The 27115-nt window shown below is 45.0% G+C and overlaps 1 protein-coding gene across 1 annotated transcript in view; it reads left to right on the forward strand.

Moving 5' to 3' along the window:
- Nucleotides 1-3902: 3902 nt before the first annotated feature.
- The window catches only part of STK40 (serine/threonine kinase 40), a 50507-nt gene continuing 27294 nt past the window's right edge, over nt 3903-27115 (forward strand). Inside the window, exons 1-5 of the mRNA XM_044287727.1 lie at nt 3903-4036; nt 16409-16527; nt 18707-18792; nt 23365-23508; nt 25548-25775. Of these exons, the coding sequence (XP_044143662.1) occupies nt 16416-16527; nt 18707-18792; nt 23365-23508; nt 25548-25775 (570 nt within the window). The 5' untranslated portion in view covers nt 3903-4036; nt 16409-16415. The remainder of the gene's footprint in view (nt 4037-16408; nt 16528-18706; nt 18793-23364; nt 23509-25547; nt 25776-27115) is intronic.

A 27115-nucleotide genomic window follows, 5' to 3' on the forward strand; every position in this document is an offset into this window, starting at 1 on the left:
AGCGCGGGTGTAATGCGTTTTGATGCGTTTTTCACGCGCGTGATAAAAAACTGAAGGTTTACAAACAACATCTTCTAGCAACCATCAGTGAAAAACGCATCACACCCGCACTTGCTTGCGGATGCAATGCGTTTTTCACGCAGCCCCATTCACTTCTATGGGGCTGCGTGAAAAACGCTGAATATAGAACATGCTGCGATTTTCACGCAACGCAGAACTGATGCGTGAAAAACAACGCTCATGTACACAGACCCATTGAAATGAATGGGTCAGGATTCAGGGCGGGGGCTATGCGTTCACGTCACGCATTGCACCCGCGCGGAAAACTCGCTCGTGTGAAAGGGGCCTAAGTCAAGACGGATCTGTTTTGACTTAGGCCCCTTTCACACGAGCGAGTTTTCCGCACGGGTGCAATGTGTGACGTGAACGCATAGCACCCGCATTGAATCCTGACCCATTCATTTCAATGGGTCTGTGTACATGAGCTGCGTGAAAAATGCATTGCATCTGCAAGCAAGTGCGGGTGCGATGCGTTTTTCACTGATGGTTGCTAAGGCTGGTTTCACACGGGCGTTGCGGAAAAATGTGCGGGTGCGTTGCGGAAACACCCGCGATTTTTCAGCGCGAGTGCAAAACATTGTAATGTGTTTTGCACTCGCGTGAGAAAAATCGCGCATGTTTGGTACCCAAACCCGAACTTCTTCACAGAAGTTCGGGCTTGGGATTGATGTTCTGAAGATTCTATTATTTTCCCTTATAACATGGTTATAAGGGAAAATAATAGCATTCTGAATACAGAATGCATAGTATAATAGTTGGAAGGGTTAAAAAAATAAAAAAGTTAACTCACCTTATCCCCATGATCGCGTAGATCCCGGTCTCTTCTTTAGCTGTGGGCTAAAGGACCTGTGGTGATGTCAGATCACATGCTCCAATCACATGGTCCATCACCATGGTGATGGAGCATGTGATCTGACATCACCACAGGTCCTTTAGCCACAGCTAAAGAACAGACCGACCGGGAACTACGCGATCATGGGGATAAGGTGAGTTAACTTTTTTATTTTGTTTTTAACCCTTCCAGCACTATTATACTAAGCATTCTGTATTCAGAATGCTATTATTTTCCCTTATAACCATGTTATAAGGGAAAATAATACAGTGAATAGACTGTCACCTAGAACCCATGCGTGAAAATCGCACCGCATCCGCACTTGCTTGCGGATGCTTGCGATTTTCACGCAACCCCATTCATTTCTATGGGGCCTGCGTTACGTGAAAAACGCAGAATATAGAACAGGCTGCGATTTTCACGCAACGCATAAGTGATGCGTGAAAATCACCGCTCATGTGAACAGCCCCATAGAAATGAATGGGTCGGGATTCAGTGCGGGTGCAATGCGTTCACCTCACGCATCGCACCCGCGCGGAATACTCGCCCGTGTGAAAGGGGCCTAAGAGATGTTGTTTGTAAACCTTCAGTTATTTATCACGCGTGTAAAAAACGCATCAAAACGCATTGCACCCGTGCGGAAAAAACTGAACAACTGAATGCAATCGCAGACAAAGCTGACTGAACTTGCTTGCAAAATGGTGCGAGTTTCACTGAACGCACCCTGAATGCATCTGGAGCCAATCCGTCACGCTCGTGTGAAAGAGGCCTTAGGCCTCTTTCACACGGGCGTCATGTTTTTTGCCCGGATAAGAGGCGGGTGCGTTGCGGGAAAATGCGCGATTTTTCCGCGCGAGTGCAAAACATTGTCATGCGTTTTGCACTTGCGTGAGAAAAATCGCGCATGTTTGGTACCCAGACCCGAACTTCTTCACAGAAGTTCGGGCTTGGGATTGATGTTCTGAAGATTGTATTATTTTCCCTTATAACATGGTTATAAGGGAAAATAATAGCATTCTGAATACAGAATGCTTAGTATAATAGTGCTGGAAGGGTTAAAAATAATAAAAAAAGTTAACTCACCTTCTCCTCTTGTTAGCGTAGATCCCGGTCTGTTCTTTAGCTGTGGACTGAATGACCTGAGGTGATGTCAGATCACATGCTCCAATCACATGGTCCATCACCATGGTGATGGAGCATGTGATCTGACGTCATCAAAGGTCCTTCAGCCACAGCTAAAGAACAGACCGGCCTCTACCGCAACAAGAGGAGAAGGTGAGTTAACTTTTTTTATTATTTTTAACCCTTCCAGCACTATTATACTAAGCATTCTGTATTCAGAATGCTATTATTTTCCCTTATAACCATGTTATAAGGGAAAATAATACAGTGAATAGACTGTCACCTAGAACCCATGCGTGAAAATCGCACCGCATCCGCACTTGCTTGCGGATGCATGCGATTTTCACGCAACCCCATTCATTTCTATAGGGCCTGCATTACGTGAAAAACGCACAAAGAGGAGCATGCTGCGATTTTCACGCAACGCATAAGTGATGCGTGAAAATCACCGCTCGTGTGCACAGCCCCATAGAAATGAATGGGTCAGGATTCAGTGCGGGTGCAATGCGTTCACCGCACGCATCGCACCCGCACGGAAAACTCGCCCGTGTGAAAGGGGCCTTAGACTTTTTTTTGAATGAATAATGCAAACTGATCCGTTCTAAATGGATACAAGCGTTTGCATTATCGGTGCGGATCCGTCTGTGCAGATACCAGACGGATCTGCACCAAACGCCAGTGTGAAAGTAGTCTAATCATGTTATAAGGGAAAATAATAAAATGAATAGAACACCTAACCCAAACCCGAACTTCAGTGAAGAAGTCTGGGTACTACAGTTAGTTTTTTCTCATGCGCGTGCAAAACGCATTGCACTTGTGCGGAAAAAACGGAACATCGGAACGCAATCGCAGTCAAAACTGACTGCAATTGCGTGCCTACTTGCGCGGTTTTCCCACAATGCACACACGACGCATCTGGAGCAAATCCGGGATGCCCGTGTGAAAGAGGCCTAAAGGGTTAACGACATTTGTAAAATCAGTTTTGAATACCTTGAGGGGTGTAGTTTCTAGAATGGGGTCATTTTTGGGTGGTTTCTATTATGTAAGCCTCACAAAGTGACTTCAGACCTAAACTAGTTCTTAAAAAGTGGGTTTTAGAATTTTTTAAAAAATTTCAAGATCTGCTTCTAAACCTTTTGACGTCCCTAAAAATAAAATAACATTCCCAAAATGATCCAAACATGAAGTAGACATATGGGGAATGTAAAGTAATAACTATTTTTGGAGGCATCACTATCTGTTTTAAAAGCAGCGAAATTGAAATTATGAATTTTTTAAAATTTTTGGTCAATTTGGTATTTTTTTTATAAATAAAAATGAAATATTTTAACTCAAATTTACCAGTGTCATGAAGTACATTATGTGACGAGAAAACAGTCTCAGAATGGCCTAAATAAGTAAAAGCGTTTTAAAGTTATCACCACATAAAGTGACAAATGTCAGATTCGCCAAAAATGGCCGGGTCCTTAAGGTGAAAAATGGCAGGGTCCAGAAGGGGTTAAGCATTGGGAGGCATGAGTATCTGTAGTGTGAGGCCTTACAGGAGCTGGTCAAATGTTCCCAACAGCAACTAGCAGAGTTATGAATGCAGCTCTGCACTGCTATGCTAGGTGCCTGCCTGCCTCTGAGCACTACAGGCTAGGGCAGCTGCAGTAATCAGTAACTGGACGCTTCAGTGCTCCAGCGCTATCAGCAGCCAATCACAGCCGCCTTCATTCACAACACAAAACAACTCCGCTCCGAGGTGACGTCATTACTCTGGAGAGTGTGTGGGTGTGGCTTTCATGGGCAACAAATGTACAACTAGTAACCAATCGATGATGCTTTTTCTTTACTACTGGCCGACTGGAAAATGACACAAAGAACCGGATTGGTTGCGGCGAGGACTGCGTAATTTCCGTTGTCAAGTGCGCAGCGATGGAGAGCCGGGCTTGATGGTCGGAGGAGGCCTGCCTGTCTCTCTTTCCGTGCATAGCGCTGGGCATGAGTCCGGTGTGAGGTGGAGCGAGTGCTGCGTATCAGGTGAGGGCACAACGGTATACACAGGGGGCTCTGCATGAGGTAATACACGGCTGCAGGCAGCGGGGAGGACGGCTGGACTGTGTGTGTGCAGGTGAGAGTGGGGCGGGAATAGAATAATAGAGGTTAGCATGGAGCGGCTGTGCATGCCCCCGGGCTATCCCACAGTCCAGCCTGGAAGCAAGGAGCGTGCATGTGTGAGGTGGGTACTGCTGATATCTAGTGATGTGTGCCCACCGGTCCTGGGCACTGCTGATATCTAGTGATGTGTGCACACCGGTCCTGGGCACTGCTATCTAGTGGTGTGTGCAGTGCCCACCGGTCCCGGGCACTGCTGATATCTAGTGATGTGTGCCCACCGGTCCTGGGCACTGCTGATATCTAGTGGTGTGTGCCCACCGGTCCTGGGCACTGCTGATATCTAGTGATGTGTGCCCACCGGTCCCGGGCACTGCTGATATCTAGTGGTGTGTGCAGTGCCCACCAGGTCCCGGGCACTGCTGATATCTAGTGGTGTGTGCAGTGCCCACCGGTCCCGGGCACTGCTGATATCTAGTGGTGTGTGCAGTGCCCACCGGTCCCGGGCACTGCTGATATCTAGTGGTGTGTGCAGTGCCCACCGGTCCCGGGCACTGCTGATATCTAGTGGTGTGTGCCCACCGGTCCTGGGCACTGCTGATATCTAGTGGTGTGTGCCCACCGGTCCTGGGCACTGCTGATATCTAGTGGTGTGTGCCCACCGGTCCTGGGCACTGCTGATATCTAGTGGTGTGTGCCCACCGGTCCTGGGCACTGCTGATATCTAGTGGTGTGTGCCCACCGGTCCTGGGCACTGCTGATATCTAGTGGTGTGTTCCCACCGATCCCGGGCACTGCTGATATCTAGTGGTGTGTGCAGTGCCCACCGGTCCCGGGCACTGCTGATATCTAGTGGTGTGTGCAGTTCCCACCGGTCCTGGGCACTGCTGTATTACGGATATCTATATATGTAGTGATATGTGCAGACCGGTCCCGGGCATTATTGATATGTAGATCTGGTGGGCAGTATCTAGCAGACATGGCAACTGGAAGGAAGATGAGACTTACAGGACCCTTTTCACTTTATGGTCCTTAGGCCAGTATTCCCTGCTGTTGATCTGGGGGTTATCAACACATTTACCTCAGTGTCCATGGACTGTTCTGACTGCAGACAAATTGAGGTGTAGATGCCCAGGGCACAATTAGAGACCTTTCTCCTCAGTTATTGTTTGTCATGTGATCTGTCCAGGATGGATCAGTATGCTATACCCAATTGAGATATGCCCGCTGTCTTCCTGAGCACTGCCAGGGGAATCAAGGATCAGGCATGTTGGATTTCTGCATGTCCAGTGTTCCCTTGGGAGATAACTGACCCCAGAGGCGACTGGCAGCGACTTGTGCCCTATTGAGATAAGCATGCATGTTTATGGAGGATCATGTGTGAAAGCATGGACCATTATTCTTCTAGCTGGCCTCCGCGTGTTACTCTGCCCCTTCTCTTCTAATGGATAGCAGAGTGCCGGATGAGTCTCACACAGATCCGTGCCGCCTGAGACCATGGGTTGGGTGGTCATGGTTTTATCCCTGGAGATCCCCTTTAAGTACTTTATGAACACATTTCTACATGCTTTAAGACTGTTGAGGGATGTTTTACCAGGGATACTCAATTCTACCGGCAACTTCTGGTGCCCCAGCTGTTGTGGAACTACAACTCCTAGCATGCACACTTGCTCAGCTGTTCTCAGGACCTCCTTACAGAATGGAGCCTGCTGGTTGCTGACCACTGTCCTATACACTGGGGGTAAAGGCTTCATCAAAGGAGCACACATGTATGTATGGCAATGAACATGTTTATGGAGGGTCTCATAAGGCTACATTCATACGACCGTATTTTCAGTCTGGGTCTGATCCGCATTTTTTTGCAGATCGCATGTGGACCCGTTCATTTCTGTGGGGCAAGAAAAAAATGGGGACCGCACACTGGTGTCATCCGTGTCTTGTTCACATCCGTGTGGCCTTTCCGCAGATTATAAAAACATTCGCATTTCTACCATGTGGCCTGCAGAACGTGCAGGATACACACGTGCTAACGGATACAGTCGTGTGAAGCTAGCCGTATCCTGACTGTGTATGTGGAGTAAGTCCTGTGTCTTCTATAGAAACCCGAGGTGCGGGTGTGGGGATCACAGGGAGTATGGTTTTCTAGGTGTCCAGCAGCTTGTGTGGTCTCCCCGCTTCATTGTTCTCCTTGGTATGATAATAGGGGTGCGTATTCGGGGCTGTATGCCATCTACTTAAAGGGGTTATCCCACAAATTCAAGATATCTGGAGTAAAGCACACCATTATATTACCTATATCAGTGCCCAAAAATGTTGCTGTCCGTTTTTTTTTCTTCCTTTTAAGACCGCATTCACATCTGTGGTAATCTGATCCGGCTTCCTGCTCCTGCTCAAATCGCTGCTGGACCTCATTAAAGTCCATGTATTGCAGGAATGTATTGCAGCCAGCTCTAGTTAACCCTGTCTTTCCCTGCATAGAAAATGGATCCTCATGCATCCCACCAGAGATTCTGGTATTGAAATAGCGCCATAGCATGTAATGCAATTTACTCTTAGACTGAATGAAAGGAGTCCGACCCCTGCTTCACCAAGAGGAGGAATAGAGCAGGGAGGCTGCTGAGCATGTTAGCCCACCGCGAAGGCCGGGGAAGGGGGCGATACCAGAGAGGAAAATGTACATAAAAAAAACTATTTTCTATTGCATGTATATTACAAATTTTTATTTTTTGTGTGATAACCCCTTTAAAGGGAACCTGGAACCATGAACATGCAGGCAGCATGTCATAGAGCAGGAGGAGCTGAGCAGGTTGATGTATAGTCTATGGCAGTGGTGGTGAAAGTGCACTTGGAGCACCCTGGAAAAAGTCTGTGGTGTACCAATAGGCCTTAGACATTTTCTGCCATTCATCAGCGCAGGCATAGCTTAGGCTACTTTCACACTCGCGTTTGGTGCGGATCTGTCATAGATCTGCACAGACGGATCCGTTCAGATAATACAAACGTCTGCATCTGTTCAGAACGGATCAGTTTGTATTATCTTTAACATGGCCAAGGCGGATCCGTCTTGAACACCATTGAAAGTCAATGGGGGACGGATCTGTTTTCTATTGTCATAGAAAACGGATCCGTCCCCATTGACTTATATTGTGTGTCAGAACGGATCGGTTTGGCTCAGTTTCGTCAGACGGACACCAAAACGTTGCAAGCAGTGTTTTGGTGTTCGCCTCCAAAGCAGAGGCATTCTGAGCGGATCCTTTTCCGTTCAGAATGCATTAGGGCAAAACTGATCCGTTTTGGACGGCTTGTGAGAGCCCTGAACGGATCTCACAGACAGAAAGCCAAAACGCCAGTGTGAAAGTAGCTTAAGTGATAAAGGTACATGGAAGACTAGTATTTGGGTTAGATTGCCGTGTTGGCACTTTGCAATAAATAAGTGGGTTTTGGTTGGCAGTTTGGGCACTCGGTCTCTAAAAGGTTCACCTTCACTGGTCTATGGGAAAAGAGTCAGTATAATTTAGCCTTTTGTTTGCAGGCTATAAAGTTTCCATGGATGGTTATGGAAACTTCTAAAAGTTGATTGACATGCATTGGTGTTACCCTTTGATACCGATTGCAGTAAATCTCTTTACTTTAGGGGACATTCATCTGATTATAGTGTAAATGGCTCCTATGGGTCCAGTGCACTACAAGTGTCAGCACACCACTCACTGCCCCTTGCATGGGCAGGCTATGAATAGTAATCTGCCAGAGATGGCGCTTTATCCATTCTCCTACAGGGACAAACCAGAGGAATAAGGGCTCATGCACATTTGCGGGCTGTTTTTAACTGATTTTTTGTTTCAGTAGTGTTTCCGGTTCCCTTCCGTTTTTCCGTATGGCATGTATACAGTAGTTACATAGAAAAAATTGGGCTGAGCATAAAATTTCCAATAGATTGTTCCGCAAAAACTGAACGAATACGGAAGACATACGGAATGTATGTGTTCTGTTTTTGTTTTGTTTTTTGCACACCCATTGACTTGAATGGAGCCACGGAAAGTGATTTCGGCCAATAATAGGACATGTTCTATCTTTGAACGGAAAAATGGAATGCACACAGAGACGCTTCCGTTTTTTTTTTTTTGCTGACCCATTGAAATGAATGGTTCGGTATAAGTAACGCATACTGAACTAAAAAAACGGCCAGTATACTGAACGCAAAAAACGTTCGTGTGCATGAGCCCTAAGATGGATGTCTGGAATATTTCTCAAGTTACCTCAGACCTAAATGGCCCAGTATCTTCTCAAATATAACAGGGACATTGCCTGGTCGAGCCATTGGGGGAGATTTATAAAAACTTTTGTCCATGGCAGACAATCAGACTTCGCCTTTCATATACTAAAGGAGCTCTAAAAACGTAAGGTGAAGTCTGATTGGTTGCTACGGGCAACTGAGACAGTTTCCCTTTGCAGCGGTTTTGATAAATCACCCCCATTCTCTCTGAGATTCTTTGTCTTGCAGGTATCTGCGATATTTCGAAGTAGGACGAACACCGCTGGCCTTTGTTACTGGGCGATTTACTGAGCAGTGTCCTGTGATAGATAATACACCGCTGTGTGATCAGCTCTGTTTTCAGACTGGCATGTGTAGAAACATTGCTGTTTCTTTCTGTTTCTAGTTTTCTCATGGAAGTCCATGACACATCTGTTTTTTAGTTGCTGACTTGGTGGTGTGCGGTGACAGTCCGGCTTCCTATGTTACTCATCAGTACCATAAATATAGCGCCATTGGTTTCGATTTTACTGTGGAGCCCGTGGGTGTTCTTGTTCTGGCTCCTCTGATTTTTATTTAGAGTAGAGAAGTTCTGACCACACTGTTAGGTTTTCTGTTTGGGCTGAGAAATCTTGGCTGTAGTTTGTATCCATATGATAAGTTAAAGGGAACCTGTCACCGGGATTTTGGGTATAGAGCTGAGGACATGGGTTGCTAGATGGCCGCTGGCACATCCACAATACCCAGTCCCCATAGCTCTGTGTGCTTTTATGGTGGAAAAAAACTGATTTGATACATATGCAAATTAACCTGACATGAGTCCTGTCCCAGAGATGAGTCATGGACAGGACACATCTCGGGTTAAGGGCTTGTTCACACGACCGTGCCGTTTTTTGCTGTCTGCAAATAACGGATGCCGCCCGTGTGCCTTCCGCAATTTACGGAACAGACTAGGAGGCCCATTATAGAAATGCCTATTCTTGTCCTCAAAACAGCCAAGAATAGGACAGGACTCATAATTTTTGCGGGGCCACGGAACGGAGCAACTGATGCGGACAGCACACAGAGTGCTGTTCGCATCTTTTGCGGACCCATTGAAATGAATGGTTTCGTATGCGGAACGCATAAAATGGCCCATATACGGAATGCAAAATACGTTCGTGTAAACAAGCCCTTATTTGCATAGCTATCAAGTTTTTATTTTTATTTTTATTTTACACAATAAAAGCACACAGAGCTATGGGGACTGGGTATTGCGGATGTGCTAGCGGCCATCTAGCAACCCATGTCCTCAGCTCTATACCCAAAATCCCAGTGACAGGTTCCCTTCAAACCTTGTAGTGTTTTTGGTTGAGGCTATACCTGCACATGTCGCCAAATACTTGCATATGGAAAACCGCAGCATAAGGCCTCATGCGCATGACTGTGTCAAAATATAGATGCGGTCCGTGTGCTGTCCACTTTGTGGACATATAGTTTTTTTGCATGATGGGCATACAGATGCTGAAAGCGCACAATGGTCCTTGTACTTTCCGCTTCGTATGCCCATTACGCAAAAAGATAGAACTTGGCCGCAAAATGCAGACCGTGGACCCATTGAAGTCAATGGGTCTGCAAACAATGCAGATGCAACGCGGACGGTATCCAAATTTTGCGGATCTGTGATTAGTGGACCACAAAATATGGTTGTGTGCATGAGGCCTAATATAGTACCAGCAAAGTGCGTGAGACTAGACAACTCTCATGTATATTTTGTTAATGGGTTTTGGTGGGGAAACGCACACAGATTTGTACGGAATTTGTGCTACTTTCACACTAGCGTTTCTATTTTCCAGTATTGAGATCCGCCATAGGGTCTCAATACCGGAGAAAAACGCTTCTGTTTTGTCCCCATTCATTGTCAATGGGGACAAAACATAACTGAACGGAATACTCCAAAATGCATTCAGTTCCGTTTGGTTGAGTTCCCAGACTGGAGAGCAAACTGCAACATGCTGCGGTTTTCTTTCTGTCATGAGATGAGGAGCAGGTCAATGGGGACGGATCCGTTTAACTCAGACACAATAGAAAACGGATCCGTCCTCTGTTGACTTTCAATGGAGTTAATGACGGATCCATCTTGGCAATGTTAAAGATAATACAACCGGATTGTTCATAAAGGATGCAGATGGTTGTATTATCAGTAACGGAAGCGCTTTTACTGAGCCCTGCCGGATCCAGCAAAAACGCTAGTGTGAAAGTAGCCTAATAGTGTGTGGAATAACACCCAACATGGACTATGGACTCGGTGCTGCTGCTTCCATGGATGTACAGGACGCTTCCACTAGTCCGGTGATCATTCAGGTAGTTTGTCAGTAAACTGCTTGAACTTCCAGAGTCCACTGCATGCTGGGCAGTCTGCTTTTTGATGTGCAAGATACGCGCACCGTCCAGCGCGCAGGTTCATCTATCCATACCTGATGTCAGATAGCTCAGGAGAGTGGGCTCTGGTAACACACTACTACTCCAGATAAGGTGATGTACGTTCAGAAGTCAATTTATAAATTCTCAGCCTGAAAGAACGTTTAAACCAAAAATAATATACTTTTACTTGAAACACTATTAAAAAGACAGGGGCTGAAGACCCCCACTACAGTCTAAAACAGGTGGACACCATGCATGTGCAGAGGGACTATAGGAATTGCCATCCACATCAATGGTGTCCTGAATTGGTGATCTGTGGGGTACGATCATAGGATACAGTCGCCCTATTTGTGTGGGGGAATTGGTAACATGAGACGGCCACTTGGGGCAGAAATCCTGCGTGCACACCAAGCCCCCTATGTATATCTCTTGTCTATGTTCCAAACACCTGGTTGATGGGGAGCAGCTAAACAGCACCTAGGTAAATCAATGGCAGAGAGGTGCAGGGTGATAATGCAGGCAGCTGCCCTATTGCCCTAAATAGCGAGGATTAAGTTTATAAGTCACACGCTGATTCGTACACAGTTCTCAACGCGTTTCTGCGCAGAGAAACCTCTCCTGCTTCATCAGAAGCACAAACCATAAAGTGGCGCAAACAACACATAACAGTACTGCACTGTAGTACCGGACTGAAATAATACCCGTCCCGCCTCCTGGGGGTAGGTGCCAGCGCAGGGAGCGAATCAGGAGTGTGGGATTGCGGCATATCAAGTGTGAGTGAAATATTAACCCCATAAAGAAGGGAACAGATCCGCTCATGACCTAGGGACTATAAGCATATAATGACAAGTGTGGGGGCAGACAATCAACATAGAGCACGGTAGGGGGGTGCTATGCTGAATACAGGGGTGACAAAGATACTTGATTATAGATCAGGTACCATTGCTCAGTTAACATGGGACATATTAAACCCTTCCTTACACAAAGAGTAGTGATGGAGGGTAGAATCTCATATAACCCAGGTGGCCATCTATGTTACATGCTGTGGGACAGTGCTGCAGATGTGCTGTATGCATAAGCCAATGAATAAAGCCTGCGGTACTTCAATAATGAGATATAACAGCTATTCAATGAAGCGCACATATGAAATTGCTTCATTAAAGGGAACCTGTCACCGGGATTTTGTGTATAGAGCTGAGGACATGGGTTGCTAGATGGCCGCTAGCACATCCGCAATACCCATCTCAGGTTAATTTGCATATGTATCAAATTATTATTATTATTTTTTACACAATAAAAGCACATAGAGCTATGGGGACTGGGTATTGCGGATGTGCTAGCGGCCATCTAGCTACCCATGTCCTCAGCTCTATATACAAAATCCTGGTGACAGGTTCCCTTTAAATCCCTTGGGATTTGCTGTCTGCAATTTTTAAAGATCCATTGGGTTTCTTTTCGGAGTAGCATCCCATCAATGTCGCCTCCACGAATGGACCTTTTGACATGATCAATCCCTTGGACTGTAATTGCGTTAGGGTTGCCATCATGATAGTCACTCAATGTCTTCTTATCGCTGTTGCCCTCAGGAGCGGTCGGATCGCACAGGCAGTAGGCAGTACTGCTCCTGCGCGAGATTTCAGCCGGACTTACTAAGTATTCAAGGTTCCTGGTTTGAATGAATTAACTGACGTAGCAGAGGGGGCGGCGCCATTAAACTAGACTGTCGGACCTTAATGCATAGCGAGGAGGCGTGCTTGGGCAATGCAGGGGGGCGTTACTGGGCTCAGAGGGTGAAGAATAATTCCCTTCTAGGCACCTTCAGCATGAATATAAGAGAGAAAACAACCACTGCAGGAGAGAAGGTATTTTATTAAACATGGCAATGGTGAGAGCCTAATATGGTCCAACCAGGTGACAGATTCCCCTTAATGGGCCTATTTAAAAAAATAAAAATTGGGACTGTCAAAATAATTTTGGGGTTTTAATTGACACCTGGTGCTTTTAATTAATGTTTAGATCTTTTTTTATTTTGGGAAAACTTTTTTTTATATATATATATATATATATATATATATATATATATATATATATATATATATATATATATATATAAACTGTTAGTGGCATTTTGTCCAGTAGAATGGCAGAATCCGTAATGGGATTGCCAGGCCCCTCTGGTGTCCCGTATATCCCAGATGTTGTGTTGTAAGCCTAGCCTTATGAAAAGTGGAGTTTGAGAGACTGACGGGTAAACCAGATGAGGGAGACGTGGATTGCGGCAAAAGAGGAAGATTTCATGACGGAGGCCTCTTATTGGATTGGACTGATAATGTATATGTGTGTGACTGGTCAGATAAAGCATATGGAAGAGATGAATCTAACGTGTGTATCATGCTCCCCTTCTAGAAGTGTTTTCATCCTCCAGGTCACCAGAAGCGGTTTTCCATATGGGTCACAGTATTCTAGGCAGATTTGGGCATTTTGCCTGACGCCTGCCTGGAATTTGGTTTTCGTGGAATAAGAGTGTTCCCACGCACCTCTCGGAGTACATGGAAAAAGGAGCTTTGTTCCACAATTAATGCTCCCATAAACGCCGACTCGCTGGGCTTCACACACGTCTCCTTCATTCATTAGGCACTAAGTATGTCGACGTATTGCTGGTTTGTGGCTTGTTAACATCTTCATTGCTGTAATTGGTTTATTACTTATGGGAAAATTAGACTATGCTAAAATTGCTTATGAGTAGATTACTGAAGAATTGATCGGGTTATTTTCTGCATTATGTCTTTATAAAGAACCGTTCTGCTGTAGTGTTTTATGCCTCTCTCATTACATAAGGTCTTCCAAGCTGAGGATAGGTCATCAATATAAAAAAAGCAGACAACCCTTATAAATAATTAGCAGGGCGTAGACAGATTAGTGAGGAGCTTTGTGGGTGAGAATGAGGACTTTAAATTGAATCCTGTACTGTATAGGCAACCAGTGAAATGACTGGCACAGGGGGGAGGCATCAGAGTAGCGGTTATGGTTGCTGCATTCAGTATGGATTGGAGAGGGGAGTTTGAGTGGGGGGTCAAGTAGAGAGTTAGCAAAGAGATAGTGGATGAGCTGAGCGTAGACCAGGCGTACCAGAAGTTTAGAGATGATGCGGAGATTAGAGACAGGTCTGTAGTTACTTGTGCAGGGTGGCATTGATATACGATTGTGGGGAGTCCCGACACCTCCGGCGATCAGCTGCTTGAAGAGGAAGTGGCACTAATGCGAGATTACTCTGGGGAGCTCAATGTACTTACAAGTGCTCCTCCATACAAGTGAATAGAACAAGCACTACATGGCGCCACGCCGCCACCAAGACTTCCGAGACAATGCGCAGTGTAATCTTGAAGAGGAAGTTGCCGAGACTTTACACAGCTGATTGATCGGTGGTGGTCCCATTCCCAGCACCTCTGCCAGATATTGATGATCTATCATGAGGATAGGTCATCGTTGTGTACTGGCTGCACAACCCCTTTAAGTTAGATGAGTTCCTGAAGGATAATAGTTGAGGAGTTTGACAGTTTCAATATCTACTTCTGTACAGCAGTCTCTGTGTATGAAGCTAGTCCCCAGAGATGCAGATGTGAAAGCTGTCTCAGGGACCACATTTCTAAGGCTACTTTCACACCAGCGTTTTTGCTGGATCCGGCAGGGATCAGCAAAAAAAAGCTTCTGCCATGATAATACAACCGTCTGCATCCGTTATGAATGGATCAGGTTGTATCATCTCTAAAATAGCCATGACAGATCTGTTTCTTAAACCATTGTAATTCAATGGGGGACGGATCCGTTTTCTTTTGTGTCCAAGAAAACGGATCGGTCCCCATTGACTTACATTGTGTGTCATGACAGATCCCTATTGCTCTGCACCACATTGCGGACAAAAAAAACCCTTTTGCTTGCAGTATTATTCTGTCCGCGATGGGGACGTAGCCAAATAGAAACGGGATGCCTTCTGGTGCACTCTGTTTTGTTCCGTTTTGTCCCCATTGACAATGAATGAATGAATTCACCCTGCTATTGAGATTCTATGATGGATCTCAATAGCGGAAAGGGAAAGAGCAGATGTGAAAGTACCCTAAATCTAGAATTACCCTTACTTACTTATTTAGGTATTGTGGGGTTTTGCTCTGGTAGACAGGCTAGCAGAGGCAGTATAGAGGCAATCGCAAAGTCTTTAACTTGGTGTTTATTCACACATAAGGAAAAACAAAATGACCGTTCACAGTCTTGGTGTATGTTCACACCATGCAATGTCCATAGAACATAATCGTCACCTGGTTAGCAGTTTTCCACCCTCAGTCCACAGCAGGCTTTAGGGGCCTGTTTCCCGACATGCGGCTCTCAGCCCTTCAGCACGGCACAAATTCACAGGTCCCAAAACAGAGACTCCCCAGCTTCTCAGATGGAGGATAAACCAGACCCAGCTAAAACTGCTGGCTGAGTTTTATATAGGCCAAAAAAGACCCGACCTGGAGCGTGGGGAGCAGCCACCCACCCAGCACTTTGGCTACTCCCAGTAAGAGCTGGCCCGGATCGGCTTTACAGCCACACTAACAACAAACAGTGTCAGTCAGCACTAGCTGCCGCTGGCACTTGACCGGCTCTTACCTCACTGAGGCCAGGAATCTCGGTGACACATACCTTCCTTCAATGATGCCCCCTTGCGCCTTCCTACAGTATTTATTTACTTATTTATTCGGCTTTAGTTTTTTTTGTATGTTTTTGTTTTCAAACTGGAAAAAAACAACTAAAACCATCTGATCATGTGATCTGCCTCTACCCATTGAAATGAACAGGATCTGTCACGATCAGAAAATTATCTAAATCGCCTTTCCTGCTACTGTGTGAGCGGTAAAAAAGGAAGTTCCCCTATGAGTGACAATCGTAGAGCAGGGAAAGGTTCTTCTCTGACATACTGTTGTAACTTTCTCTAGCATTACAGGATCCTTCTTTCTCCACTGGCCCAAAATAAAGAAATACTTTGGGGACATGTAAGAATGTAGAAATGACTGTTTTGCACGCCTATGACGCAACATGAGGGACCTGATTATTCTCTGCCGTTGTTAATGAATAACTTGCGCTGTGGTAAAGACATATTCATTTGCTGCCGTTATGTAATAATGTCATCATTGTCACTTATGGGACCAGCATTTTAACGTTTCAGCAAGGTCTGTGGTGAAATGCAACCTTGGTATTGCAGATGGTGCTCATCTACAGGTTGGACAAGTGATGAGAGGTTTCTGCCTGTCCATACAGTGTAGAGGAATGGAGTGTGACTGGGGCTTCTGCTTCTACTGAAATAGGTTCTGTTTTCAGGGTAGCCGGTGCTCTGGCTGTAATTAGTCCTTTTTAACCCCAAAACGTCCTAAAGGCTCTTCTTAGCCAGATTCATAGATATGACTTCTTTTCTGACTGGGAGAGGGGATGACCTGATGGTATCAGTCTCTAGGCTCGCCTGTGGAGGCAGATGGAGGACTGTCTGCTCAGGAACTGACTGTAAAATCAGTAGGTGGAGAAACTATGCAGGAAAAAGGCATGCCTATGAGTAAGTGAGCAAGCAGCATTTCACCCATACATCCATCTCTTACGCTTTCCTCCTCCAGATAGAGGATGAAGAGAAGAGCATCTGAAAGGGATTCTGGGGAGACATCTGCCAGATCCAAGGCTCTTTGCAGCAGTATCTCTGGAAGTAATGCCAAGAGGGCCGGACCATTCATTCTAGGTGAGTGACAATGAAGGTGTCTATTGTAAGCTTCCAAAGGTTAGGTTTATGTTTAGGTCTACTGCAGACCTGCATGATGCCATATTAATGAACATCCCGGTATGTCCAAGGTGTGGGATGCTTCTGGCACGGTATATATAGGTATGTTTCTACATTTCTGGACTTTGCCAAATCCAATCTAATGTGTATTAGGTGTCTATCTTATGACTGTAGAAATCCTGCTGTCATAAGACTACGGCATGAAATTATTCAGGAATAATCGAAATCCATACAAGATGGGAGATGTGCCAGGAGTATGGGAAGAATCCGGAATTTAGTAGGCTGCTGCAGATTAACACATCTATCAAAACGTTGTGCTCAGCTTAGGTTACTTTCACACTGGCGTTTTGGCTTTCCGTTTCTAAGATCGGTCATGGGCTCTCACAAGCGGTCCAAAACAGATCAGTTTGCATTCTGAATGGAAATGGATCCGCTCAGAATGCATCAGTTTGCCTCCGTTCCGTCTCCATTCCACTTTGGAGGCGGACACCAAAACTGATCAGTCCTGACACACAATGTAAGTCAGTGGGGACGGATCCGTTGACACAATATGACACAATAGAAAACTGATCCGTATTGAACACCATTGAAAGTGAATAGAGGACGGATCCGTTTTCTATTGTGTCTTGGCTATGTTAAAAATAATACAAACAGATCCGTTCTGAACGGATGCAGATGGTTGTATTATCTGAACGGATCCATCTGTGCAGATCCATAATGGATCCGCACCAAACGCGAGTGTGAAAGTAGCCTTAATTGAATTGTTGCAGTTTTCTACACATGTAGAACACGCTTCTACGCGCACGTAGCACACGTGTTTGTCGGTATTTTGGAGTGTGCACTGCAGTATCTAATCTTTCTTGATATTCTTGAAGTTGCAGAGGTAAGTGGGACAGGTAACAAAACCAAATCGAAAGTTTTCCAAAATTTTTGACGTGATAGCAGCATATCAAAGGTTTTGATCGGAGAGGATCTGAATGAGACCCGCATAAGCCCTAAAATGAGGAGAAAGAAGTATGTATGTATGTGTGTGTGTGTGTGTATAGAGCATTCTCCTCACCGCAGGGAACGGATTGTCGAAGGTCTATGGGCCCATCTCTATTCAATCACCTGCAGCGAGGAGAGAACCTGTGAGCACTTCTCTCTCCTCGTTCTAGTGATCAGTGGGGGTCTGATTGCTCTGTCACTATGACATATCACATCTCAATGACCCTTTAAGCTCCCTGGTGTAGTTTTCATACTGTTGCTGCAGTTACAGATCTAAGTAGGTAGGATATGCCTCAGCAGGTAGTGAACCTGGGCCTGAGGGATTATCTCCCAGTCCTTAAAGGGATTGTGTCGCTTCAGCAAATGGCAGTGTATTGTGATTTGTCCATATTGCCCTTTGCGTTATTAACTTTTGTCTACATGGTAAATGCCATTTGCTGAAGGGAAACAACCCCTATAATGCATTCGATAACCAGGTGATCGCAGCTACTTTAAAGCATACACCTCTAAAAAGGAGCTGACCAAATAGATCTTAGCGTTTTTTCCAAACGCGATTCTCCAGTTGTGTAGATGCCTTAACCACGCTGTGACTAGCAGAGTACGGTTCCTTCTGTCTTGATGTAATGGGCCTTGATTGAGGTTGTCTGGGCCAGATGGCAGTGGGGCCACAACTGCATGTGTAAATTGTGCATGTCTGAACAGTAATGCAGTTACACTCCATTAGCTGTGATGGGGAGCTCTGGGTATGCGTGTTCAGTGGGGTTCAAGCTATTTGGTCAGTGTGCCTGCAGTTGGGATTGGACCGCTCGATTTAGGGAATACAGTGCTCTCCCGGAGTGTTGCTCATAATCCATAGTGCAGAAATGCACGTAGTGTACGAGCATAAAGGTAGTGGAAGTTTATAGTATTAGAGATGTCATTTTAGGAGGTGTTGGTTCTACAAATTGAAGCACTCCTACAGATGTCCTTGTTAAAATCGGAGAGAGAACAAGGGACTTCTAAAGAGCTGTTCCTTTCAAAACGGCCCTAAAGGTCTAGATCAGGGGTGGATAAATTACACTATATACTGTAGTACTGCTTGTGTATAAGGCATTTTATTTTACAGACTCCCCCATTCGCTTTTTAACTTTTTACAAATTTTATCTACTTGAAGGTCCAAGATTGGGCAACTCTCCTGTGCCCAGCATTGTGCAGTGCTTAGCACGGAAGGATGGCACGGATGACTTCTATCAGCTTAAGGTGAGTGCTTACTCTACTTTTTCTGTACATTTGACCACTCACTGAACGGAATGTTCTTGTTGCTTATATTGCCCCAGCATGCTCTACAGCAGGGATCAGCAACCCCCGGCACTCCAGCTGTTGTGAAACTGCAATTCCCAGCATGCATACTTGCTCAGCTGTTCTTGAAAAACCATAGAAGTGAATGGAGCACACTGGGAGTTGTAGTTTCACAACAGCTGGAGTGCCAGAGGTAGCTGATCCCTGCTCAACAGCGACGTTCACAGATTGAAATCACTTCCTATCCTAAAGGGGGTTAATAATCCTAATTCTTCAGTCTTGCACACACAATATGTTTAATCGGTAGCCTAATGACCAGTCAACCTGTGGATGAAGTGTAGGAGGAAACTGTCAAACCCAGAGGAAAAGACAAGAGAAAAAGAAAAATTTGAGGGTTATATTCCAAACTATTGGAAAAAAGGATTTTCTCCCAAAAGTGAAATATGTGGACGCGGCGGGGGGGGGGGGGGGGGGGGGGCGTGTGTTAATAATTACCTCTATATTCGATAAATCGTTTGAATGTTCTCCGTGGTGGTGGGGTTAGTATAGATGTAGAGAAAGCAAGACCACAGTGAATTTAGGCAGCTCAGTTACATGGAACAAATGTTTAAGTAGTGCAATGGATGGACTTTCAGGGAGAACAGAAAACCCTCTAAAACGAGATGAGGGGAGGGGAAGAAAAGGAAAAACAACGATCTCCAAGTGCCACTAGGTCAGTGTAGATGTTAATTAATGACGAAACAATATGGAGATAATATACGGGCAAGTGTCAAACTCCAATATTAAGTGACTGGATCAATGGTTAGAAGAGCAAATAAACATATATAATTAAAAATATTCAGATTGTTGTAGTATTTGTTAAATAAAATGGCAATATATTCTGCATATACTGGTTGTGGACTTTCTCTTTATATTTTTTACTATTTAGAGTGCTGTCTATCTTTTTTATTATAGATAGATAGAGATATAATATATATAATCTATCTATCTCACGTAATTTAAAACTTACGAAATTGTATAGAAACTAGTTAAAAATTATATCCACCTTCTAATTATAAATGTACTTTCCTCCATAAATGCATAAGGCTACTTTCACACCTGCGTTTAGGTGCGGATCCGTCTGGTATCTGCACAGACGGATCCGCACCTATAATGGAAACGCTGGTATCCGTTCAGAACGGATCCGTTTGCATTACCATGAACATAAAAATAAATTATTATTATTTTTTATTTTTTTCATGATAGTGCAAACGGATCCGTTTTGACTTTACATTGAAAGTCAATGGGGGACGGATCCGTTTGAAAATTGAGCCATACTGTGTCAACTTCAAATGGATTCGTCCCCATTGACTTACATTGTAAGTCTGGACGGATCCGTTTGCCTCCGCACGGCCAGGCGGACACCCGAACGCTGCAAGCAGCATTCAGGTGTCCGCCTGCTGAGCGGAGCGGAGGACAGACGGTGCCAGACTGATGCATTCTGAGCAGATCCGCATCCACTCAGAATGCATTAGGGCTGGACGGAAGTGTTCGGGGCCGCTTGTGAAAGCCTTTAAACGGAACTCGCAAGCGGAGCCCCGAACGCAAGTGTGAAAGTAGCCTTAGAAATGTATAGAAAATAGCCGCATAAAAAAAAATTGGGGATATTGGAAATCTCCTGAATGGATCAAAGAGGAAAACAATATTGTGTTCATTGTATCCTTAAGGTATATGGAAATTCTGTGGTTAGTCCAAATGTTTCACTTGTCAGATCTTTTTCTTCGTCCATTTAGTAGTTGGTGTTTTTGAGGGTTTCATTGAGACCTAATGGTATTTAACCTTAAGATCCAGAACCTTTCCTTGCGACTCAGCTGTTGGAATGAATTGGGAACCCACTCCAATGGTTACCCTCATGTGTCCTTGCCAATTGTTTGGAGACGCTGTGCGTCTCTATCGGACGTTTAATATTGTAGCAGTGTTCGTTCATCCTTTCCCTCAGTGTCTGTGTGGCACGGCCTACATATCTTAAATTACATGGCCATTCCAACATATAAATGACATTGGATCTACCACAATTAATATGTTGTCGTATGGGGGTCAGATCTTTGGTAGTGAGAATGCTTATTTGTTTGGTTCCATGGTTTATAATATTGCAACATTTGCACCTATAAGCTCCATTTTGGGAGGAAAGCCATGCATCTCATGTAATATTAAAGGGATATTCCAGTTACTAGTTTGTTTTTCCCTATGACTGGGGGGCCCCCATGAAATGAATGGAACAGCAGATGAAGCATGCGCGCTGCATCTCCATTCCTCTGGATGGAACTGCCGGAAATAGCTGAGCACTGTACTTTGCTGCCTCCAGCAGACCCAAAGATATAGGTGTGGTAGTGTGTATGCTCAACCTGCCGCTCTGTTAATTTTCGTGGGTCCCATGGGGCATGGGATTCTCTTGATCGGTGGGGTCCCAGTGGATAGACCACTATTGATCTAATCGTTATCCTCTATCCTATATAGAGGACAACTTGAAATAAATGGAATACCCCTTTAAGTCCAAAGGTTTACACAGGTATATCTCCACCAATGAAATCAAGAAGTTATTTTTAGGCCTCTCAGTTGATCATACTGTTTGGTCCTTTTTTTTTTAAAGGGAATTTTCACCAGTTTTAAGTCCCGTTTGAGGCCTGGCCCAGTTGTTTTCTTATACAGAGCATGATTTCTCGCCATGCTCCTCTTTCCCCAGCATAGGAGGAAAGCCGGAAAACACAGTTGGGCTACTTTCACACTTGCGTTCGGGGTTCCGCTTGTGAGTTCCGTTTGAAGGCTCTTACAAGTGGCCCCGAACGGATCCGTACTGCCCCAATGTATTCTGAGTGGATAAGGATCTGCTCAGAATGCATCAGTCTGGCTCCGTTTGGCCTCCGCTCCGCTCAGCAGGCGGACACCCGAACGCTGCTTGCAGCGTTTTTGGAGACGGATCCATTTGAAGTTGACACAATATGGTGCAATTTCAAACGGATCCGTCCCCCATTGACTTTCAATGTAAAGTCTGGATGGATCCGTCTAACAATTAGACTTAGGCCTCTTTCACATGGGCGTCGTGTTTTTTGCCCGGATAAGAGGCGGGTGCGTTGCGGGAAAATGCGCGATTTTTCCGCGCGAGTGCAAAACATTGTAATGCGTTTTGCACTCGCGTGAGAGAAATCGCACATGTTTGGTACCCAAACCCGAACTTCTTCACAGAAGTTTGGGCTTGGCATTGATGTTCTGAAGATTGTATTATTTTCCCTTATAACATGGTTATAAGGGAAAATAATAGCATTCTGAATACAGAATGCATAGTATAATAGTGCTGATGGGGTTAAAAATAATAAAAAAGTTAACTCACCTTCTCCTCTTGATCGCGTAGATCCCGGTCTCTTCTTTAGCTGTGGGCTAAAGGACCTGTGGTGATGTCAGATCACATGCTCCAATCACATGGTCCATCACCATGCTGATGGAGCATGTGATCTGACATCACCACAGGTCCTTTAGCCCACAGGTCCTTTAGCCCACAGCTAAAGAACAGACCGGGAACTACGTGATCAAGAGGAGAAGGTGAGTTAACTTTTTTATTATTTTTAACCCCTCCAGCACTATTATACTATGCATTCTGTATTCAGAATGCTATTATTTTCCCTTGTAACCATGTTATAAGGGAAAATAATACAGTGAATAGACTGTCACCTAGAACCCATGCGTGAAAATCGCACCGCATCCGCACTTGCGATTTTCACGCAACCCCATTTACTTCTATGGGGCCTGCATTGCGTGGATTATCGCACCGCAACGCACAAAGAGGAGCATGCTGCGATTTTCAATCAACGCATAAGTGATGCGTGAAAATCACCGCTCATGTGAACAGCCCCATAGAAATGAATGGGTCAGGATTCAGTGCGGGTGCAATGCGTTCACCTCACGCATTGCACCCGCGCGGAAATCTCGCCCGTGTGAAAGGGGCCTTAGACTTTTTTCTGAAATATAATGCAGACGGATCCGTTCTGAGCGGATACCATCGTTTTCATTATAGGAGCGGATCTGTCTGTGCAAATACCGGACGGATCCGCACCGAATGCAAGTGTGAAAGCAGCCTAAGCGACCCAGCTTTCTCGCATGGGCACGGGGAGCATTTTATCTGGAAGTGAACGGAGAGAACATTCTGACAAATGACATTTTATGCAGTACAGCCTGTTCCTGGCTCTGCCACCTGCAGCATGCTGCTGCTTCTTCATCTGATTAGAACTGCACGTTCTTTCTTGGAAGGTCCTGAATTTATATGTAATATCTGTCAGTGTATTTCAAGTAGTCTGGGGCGTAGGCTAGCTATTCAGAGGAACATTGCTTTTTGTGAGACTGTTCTATCCAATTTTCTGATTGAAAGCTTAATACTGCCCTTTATGTACATGCTTGAATCTTTCAGTCATGTTATCACAGTAAAGGCCAACCCTATCAATGTATTGGCATCTGATGTCCCCTTTTTTTTTTTCTACACCTCCTATTCTTCTGATTCTTTAGATATTGAGTTTGGAAGAACGACCAGACAAGATGGGAGAGACTCAGGAGGAGAGACAAGGCAAAATGTTGTTACATACTGAATATTCCCTGTTATCTCTGTTGCACAATCAAGATGGAGTGGTCCATCATCATGGCCTCTTCCAGGTATCTGATTAGGTGCTCTCTGTTGTATTATGACTGTTGTCTCTACATGATATTGCAGTAAACTGCCTCAACTTTCTGCTTTGAATGTGAAAAGCTGGTGTGAAAAGTTATGAGAAATTATAATACTGGGGGGACTACATGTTGACTGTGGCCACAAGATGCATCACCCGACACAAAATAACTTCACGTGCTGTCCACATCCACACATCCATTCCGCGGCCCCACAAAAAATAGAAAATGTCCTATTCTTATCCGTATTACAAGGCTAGGACTGCTGTATTGAGGGCCAGACGTTCCTTTCCGCAAAAAGCAGAGTGCGCGCGGCCGGGATTGATGCTTTACTGATCTGCAATTTGCAGACAGCAAAACAGACAGTCGTGTGCATGAGGCCTAAATCTGCTTGCTTTGCAACTAATGCAAGTGAATGGGATCGTATTGGGGCAACTGCAACACTACAGTAGTAAGAAATCCAAAGCTGCTGGAATTCTTGCAGCAGTTATGTTGAATGGTGTCATTCAGCAGAACTAAATTTATAGATTGATTTTTAGTCCCACCTTAAGCTAGCAGGGGTGTAGGATTTTAAAATGCCTAGACGTTACCCTGCAAGAGCTGTTGGCAAGATACATTCAGCTTCTGTGATTGTAGCGCTGGCAGTGCATCCCTGCTGCTTTTATGTATGTTGTGTGGACAAATTGAATGTTATCAGAGAGGTAAAATGTACATTTCTCGATGGCTTTATTTCATTTGGGTTCTTCAGAAGCTCTGAAGCTTTTAACGCAGACAGCAGAATGAAATGAGACCGTATATGTCAGAAGATGTCTTGTGGAGTGACGCAATGGAAATAAAGAAATCTTTTATGCGGGCAATGAAATGTCCTCTAGTTGAATGGTATCACTTTTGGGAGGTTTAGAAACAAGTCAGATACAGGTGGTATTAGCTCATTTGTACAGCCCTCTTCCTGCACATTCCACAGGGTGCAATTACAGAGCCTCAGGGGAAGTGTTAAAATCCCCCATCTAGTGGTGTCTATACTGCAAAAGTAAAAGCCAGCACAATGCAACAGCACTCTGCAAACATGGAATATATAAACTAATGCTAATTTCACTATAAAAAAGAGGTACTTGGCTAATATATTTTAATCAAAATCATTTATGCCCAGCCGCCACAGCAAGGTGACCTCAGTCTGGATGGAAAACCTACTCTGATACCTTTCTTTGTGCCATCCAGCTTAATTTTGGGAGAGCAGGATCCACATGTATACGGTTTCTGCTTTGTTACCTCAGCCTGTGAAAAAGATGGGTTAGTTAGGAGTGCACAACCAAAATTTAAACAGCCACACCTCCAAATACATACTGCAGAAACAAAAGACAAAGGGGGTCATCTACAGAGGCCGGCGTTCTACGCTAATCTTTTATTCCCTCTTGCGTGGGCCAAAGGATGCTCCTAATTTATGACAAGGCAGGCGTTTCGTCATAAGTTAGGCGCACCTTCTGCATGTCTTCTGAATCTGTAGATATATTTTCAGTGTTTATTCCACTGTAAAATTGCTTGTACTCTTGTCTTCCATCACTGTATAATTTGGAACATTTTGCCACAGTTGGGCTGTGTGCATATCTCCGTTGCAAGCTCTGTTAGGGGCCTCCGTCACAGATTCTGTCAAAACTGCCGGACACCATGACAGTAACCCGACAGACAGTAAGTAATGTCTCTCACGTCAGGAATTTGGCACTTTAGTTACTTTTATTTTTTATTTTTCTTGTTCTGCTCCAAATGTTAGTGTGTGTAATGTGCTCCAAAATCCAGATGAAATCAGCCTTCCCGTGTTTTCATTGGGAAATCTGTGTTGCTGTTTTCTGCAGTGTTAAATATGCGACTTCTCATTGATTCCATACGGAAACCATGGTGTTTAGCGACATGCAGATCCGTAGTGTGACACTAGAAATCTATCTGTTTAGGATTTCTGCTGCAAATTGTCTTGCAAACTGGTTTGAATTCGCGTTGTTACAGTACGCTTTACCGTCTCTTATTTCTCTACTTAGGATCGAACATGTGAAATTGCTGAAGACATGGATGCCAACAAGTTAGTAAGGAAGATGCGGAAGCGCATATGCCTTGTCCTGGATTGCCTCTGTGCCCACGATTATAGCGACAAGACTGCGGACTTAATCAATTTACAGCATTACGTTATTAAGGAGAAGCGGCTGGGGGAGAGAGAGACTGTGGTCATATTCTACGATGTTGTCCGGGTAGTGGAAGCGTTACACAAGGTGCGAGTCTGACTGAATGGAGAGCAGCATCTTAAAGTGTAACTGCCATTTCACTACCAAAAATGAAATTCCTAACATATGTGATGCTGAAGGGAAGACATTCATGAAGCTGCATTTTTCAGCTAATTTTACCTTTCTGATGTCTGTATTCAGCCCTTAGCAACCATATTTCTCTGTGCCTGCCTGTATTTCATCTTCTTCCTAAAATGCCTTCTGCTGCACTTCCTGTGGTGATGTTTGCCCTTTCTTGAGTCCATCCTGTATTTCCCTCACTTCCCATAAGCCCTTGCTCTCCTCATATGCATTAGCACACAAACGGGACCAATCAGAATGCAGGCAACCTCCTCCACTGCCCAAGAGCAGTGTGTATCCTCTCACAAACAGCTAACCAGAGACAAGCCCTGCATTACATGACATCAGTAAGCATTTGTTTTAATAGTCTTCTATTGTAACCTGTGCTGCTTTCCCACTGATACTTTTACGTTACTGACCCTATCTACAGCATGATCCTATTTTTGCAGCCAGGTGCCCCCAGACTATATTTTTGTAGCCAGATGCCCCCTATACTTTAGTAACACAGCCAAATACTCACCTAGTTCCTCCTAGCAAGCTCCAACACAGCTCTCCCCTCCAGCAGCGTGATGTACACTGTCAGATCGCGCTGCTGTGAAGGAATACAAGCGCGCAGCCCTGATTCCCTCCAGCAGCACGATTTACACTTACACATCGTGCTGCTGTGAAGGAATACAAGCGCAGCCCTGATTCCCTCCAGCAGCGCGATCTACACTTACACATCGCGCTGCTGTGAAGGAATACAAGCGCAGCCCTGATTCCCTCCAGCAGAGCGGTCTACACTTACACATCGTGCTGCTGTGAAGGAATACAAGCGCAGCCCTGATTCCCTCCAGCAGCACGATCTACACTTACACATCGTGCTGCTGTGAAGGAATACAAGCGCAGCCCTGATTCCCTCCAGCAGCACGATTTACACTTACACATCGCGCTGCTGTGAAGGAATACAAGCGCAGCCCTGATTCCCTCCAGCAGCACGATCTACACTTACACATCGTGCTGCTGTGAAGGAATACAAGCGCAGCCCTGATTCCCTCCAGCAGCACGATCTACACTTACACATCGTGCTGCTGTGAAGGAATACAAGCGCAGCCCTGATTCCCTCCAGCAGCACGATTTACACTTACACATCGTGCTGCTGTGAAGGAATACAAGCGCAGCCCTGATTCCCTCCAGCAGCGCGATCTACACTTACACATCGCGCTGCTGTGAAGGAATACAAGCGCAGCCCTGATTCCCTCCAGCAGAGCGGTCTACACTTACACATC

Source organism: Bufo gargarizans, chromosome 3 (assembly GCF_014858855.1).
Source record: "Bufo gargarizans isolate SCDJY-AF-19 chromosome 3, ASM1485885v1, whole genome shotgun sequence".
NCBI lineage: Eukaryota > Metazoa > Chordata > Amphibia > Anura > Bufonidae > Bufo > Bufo gargarizans.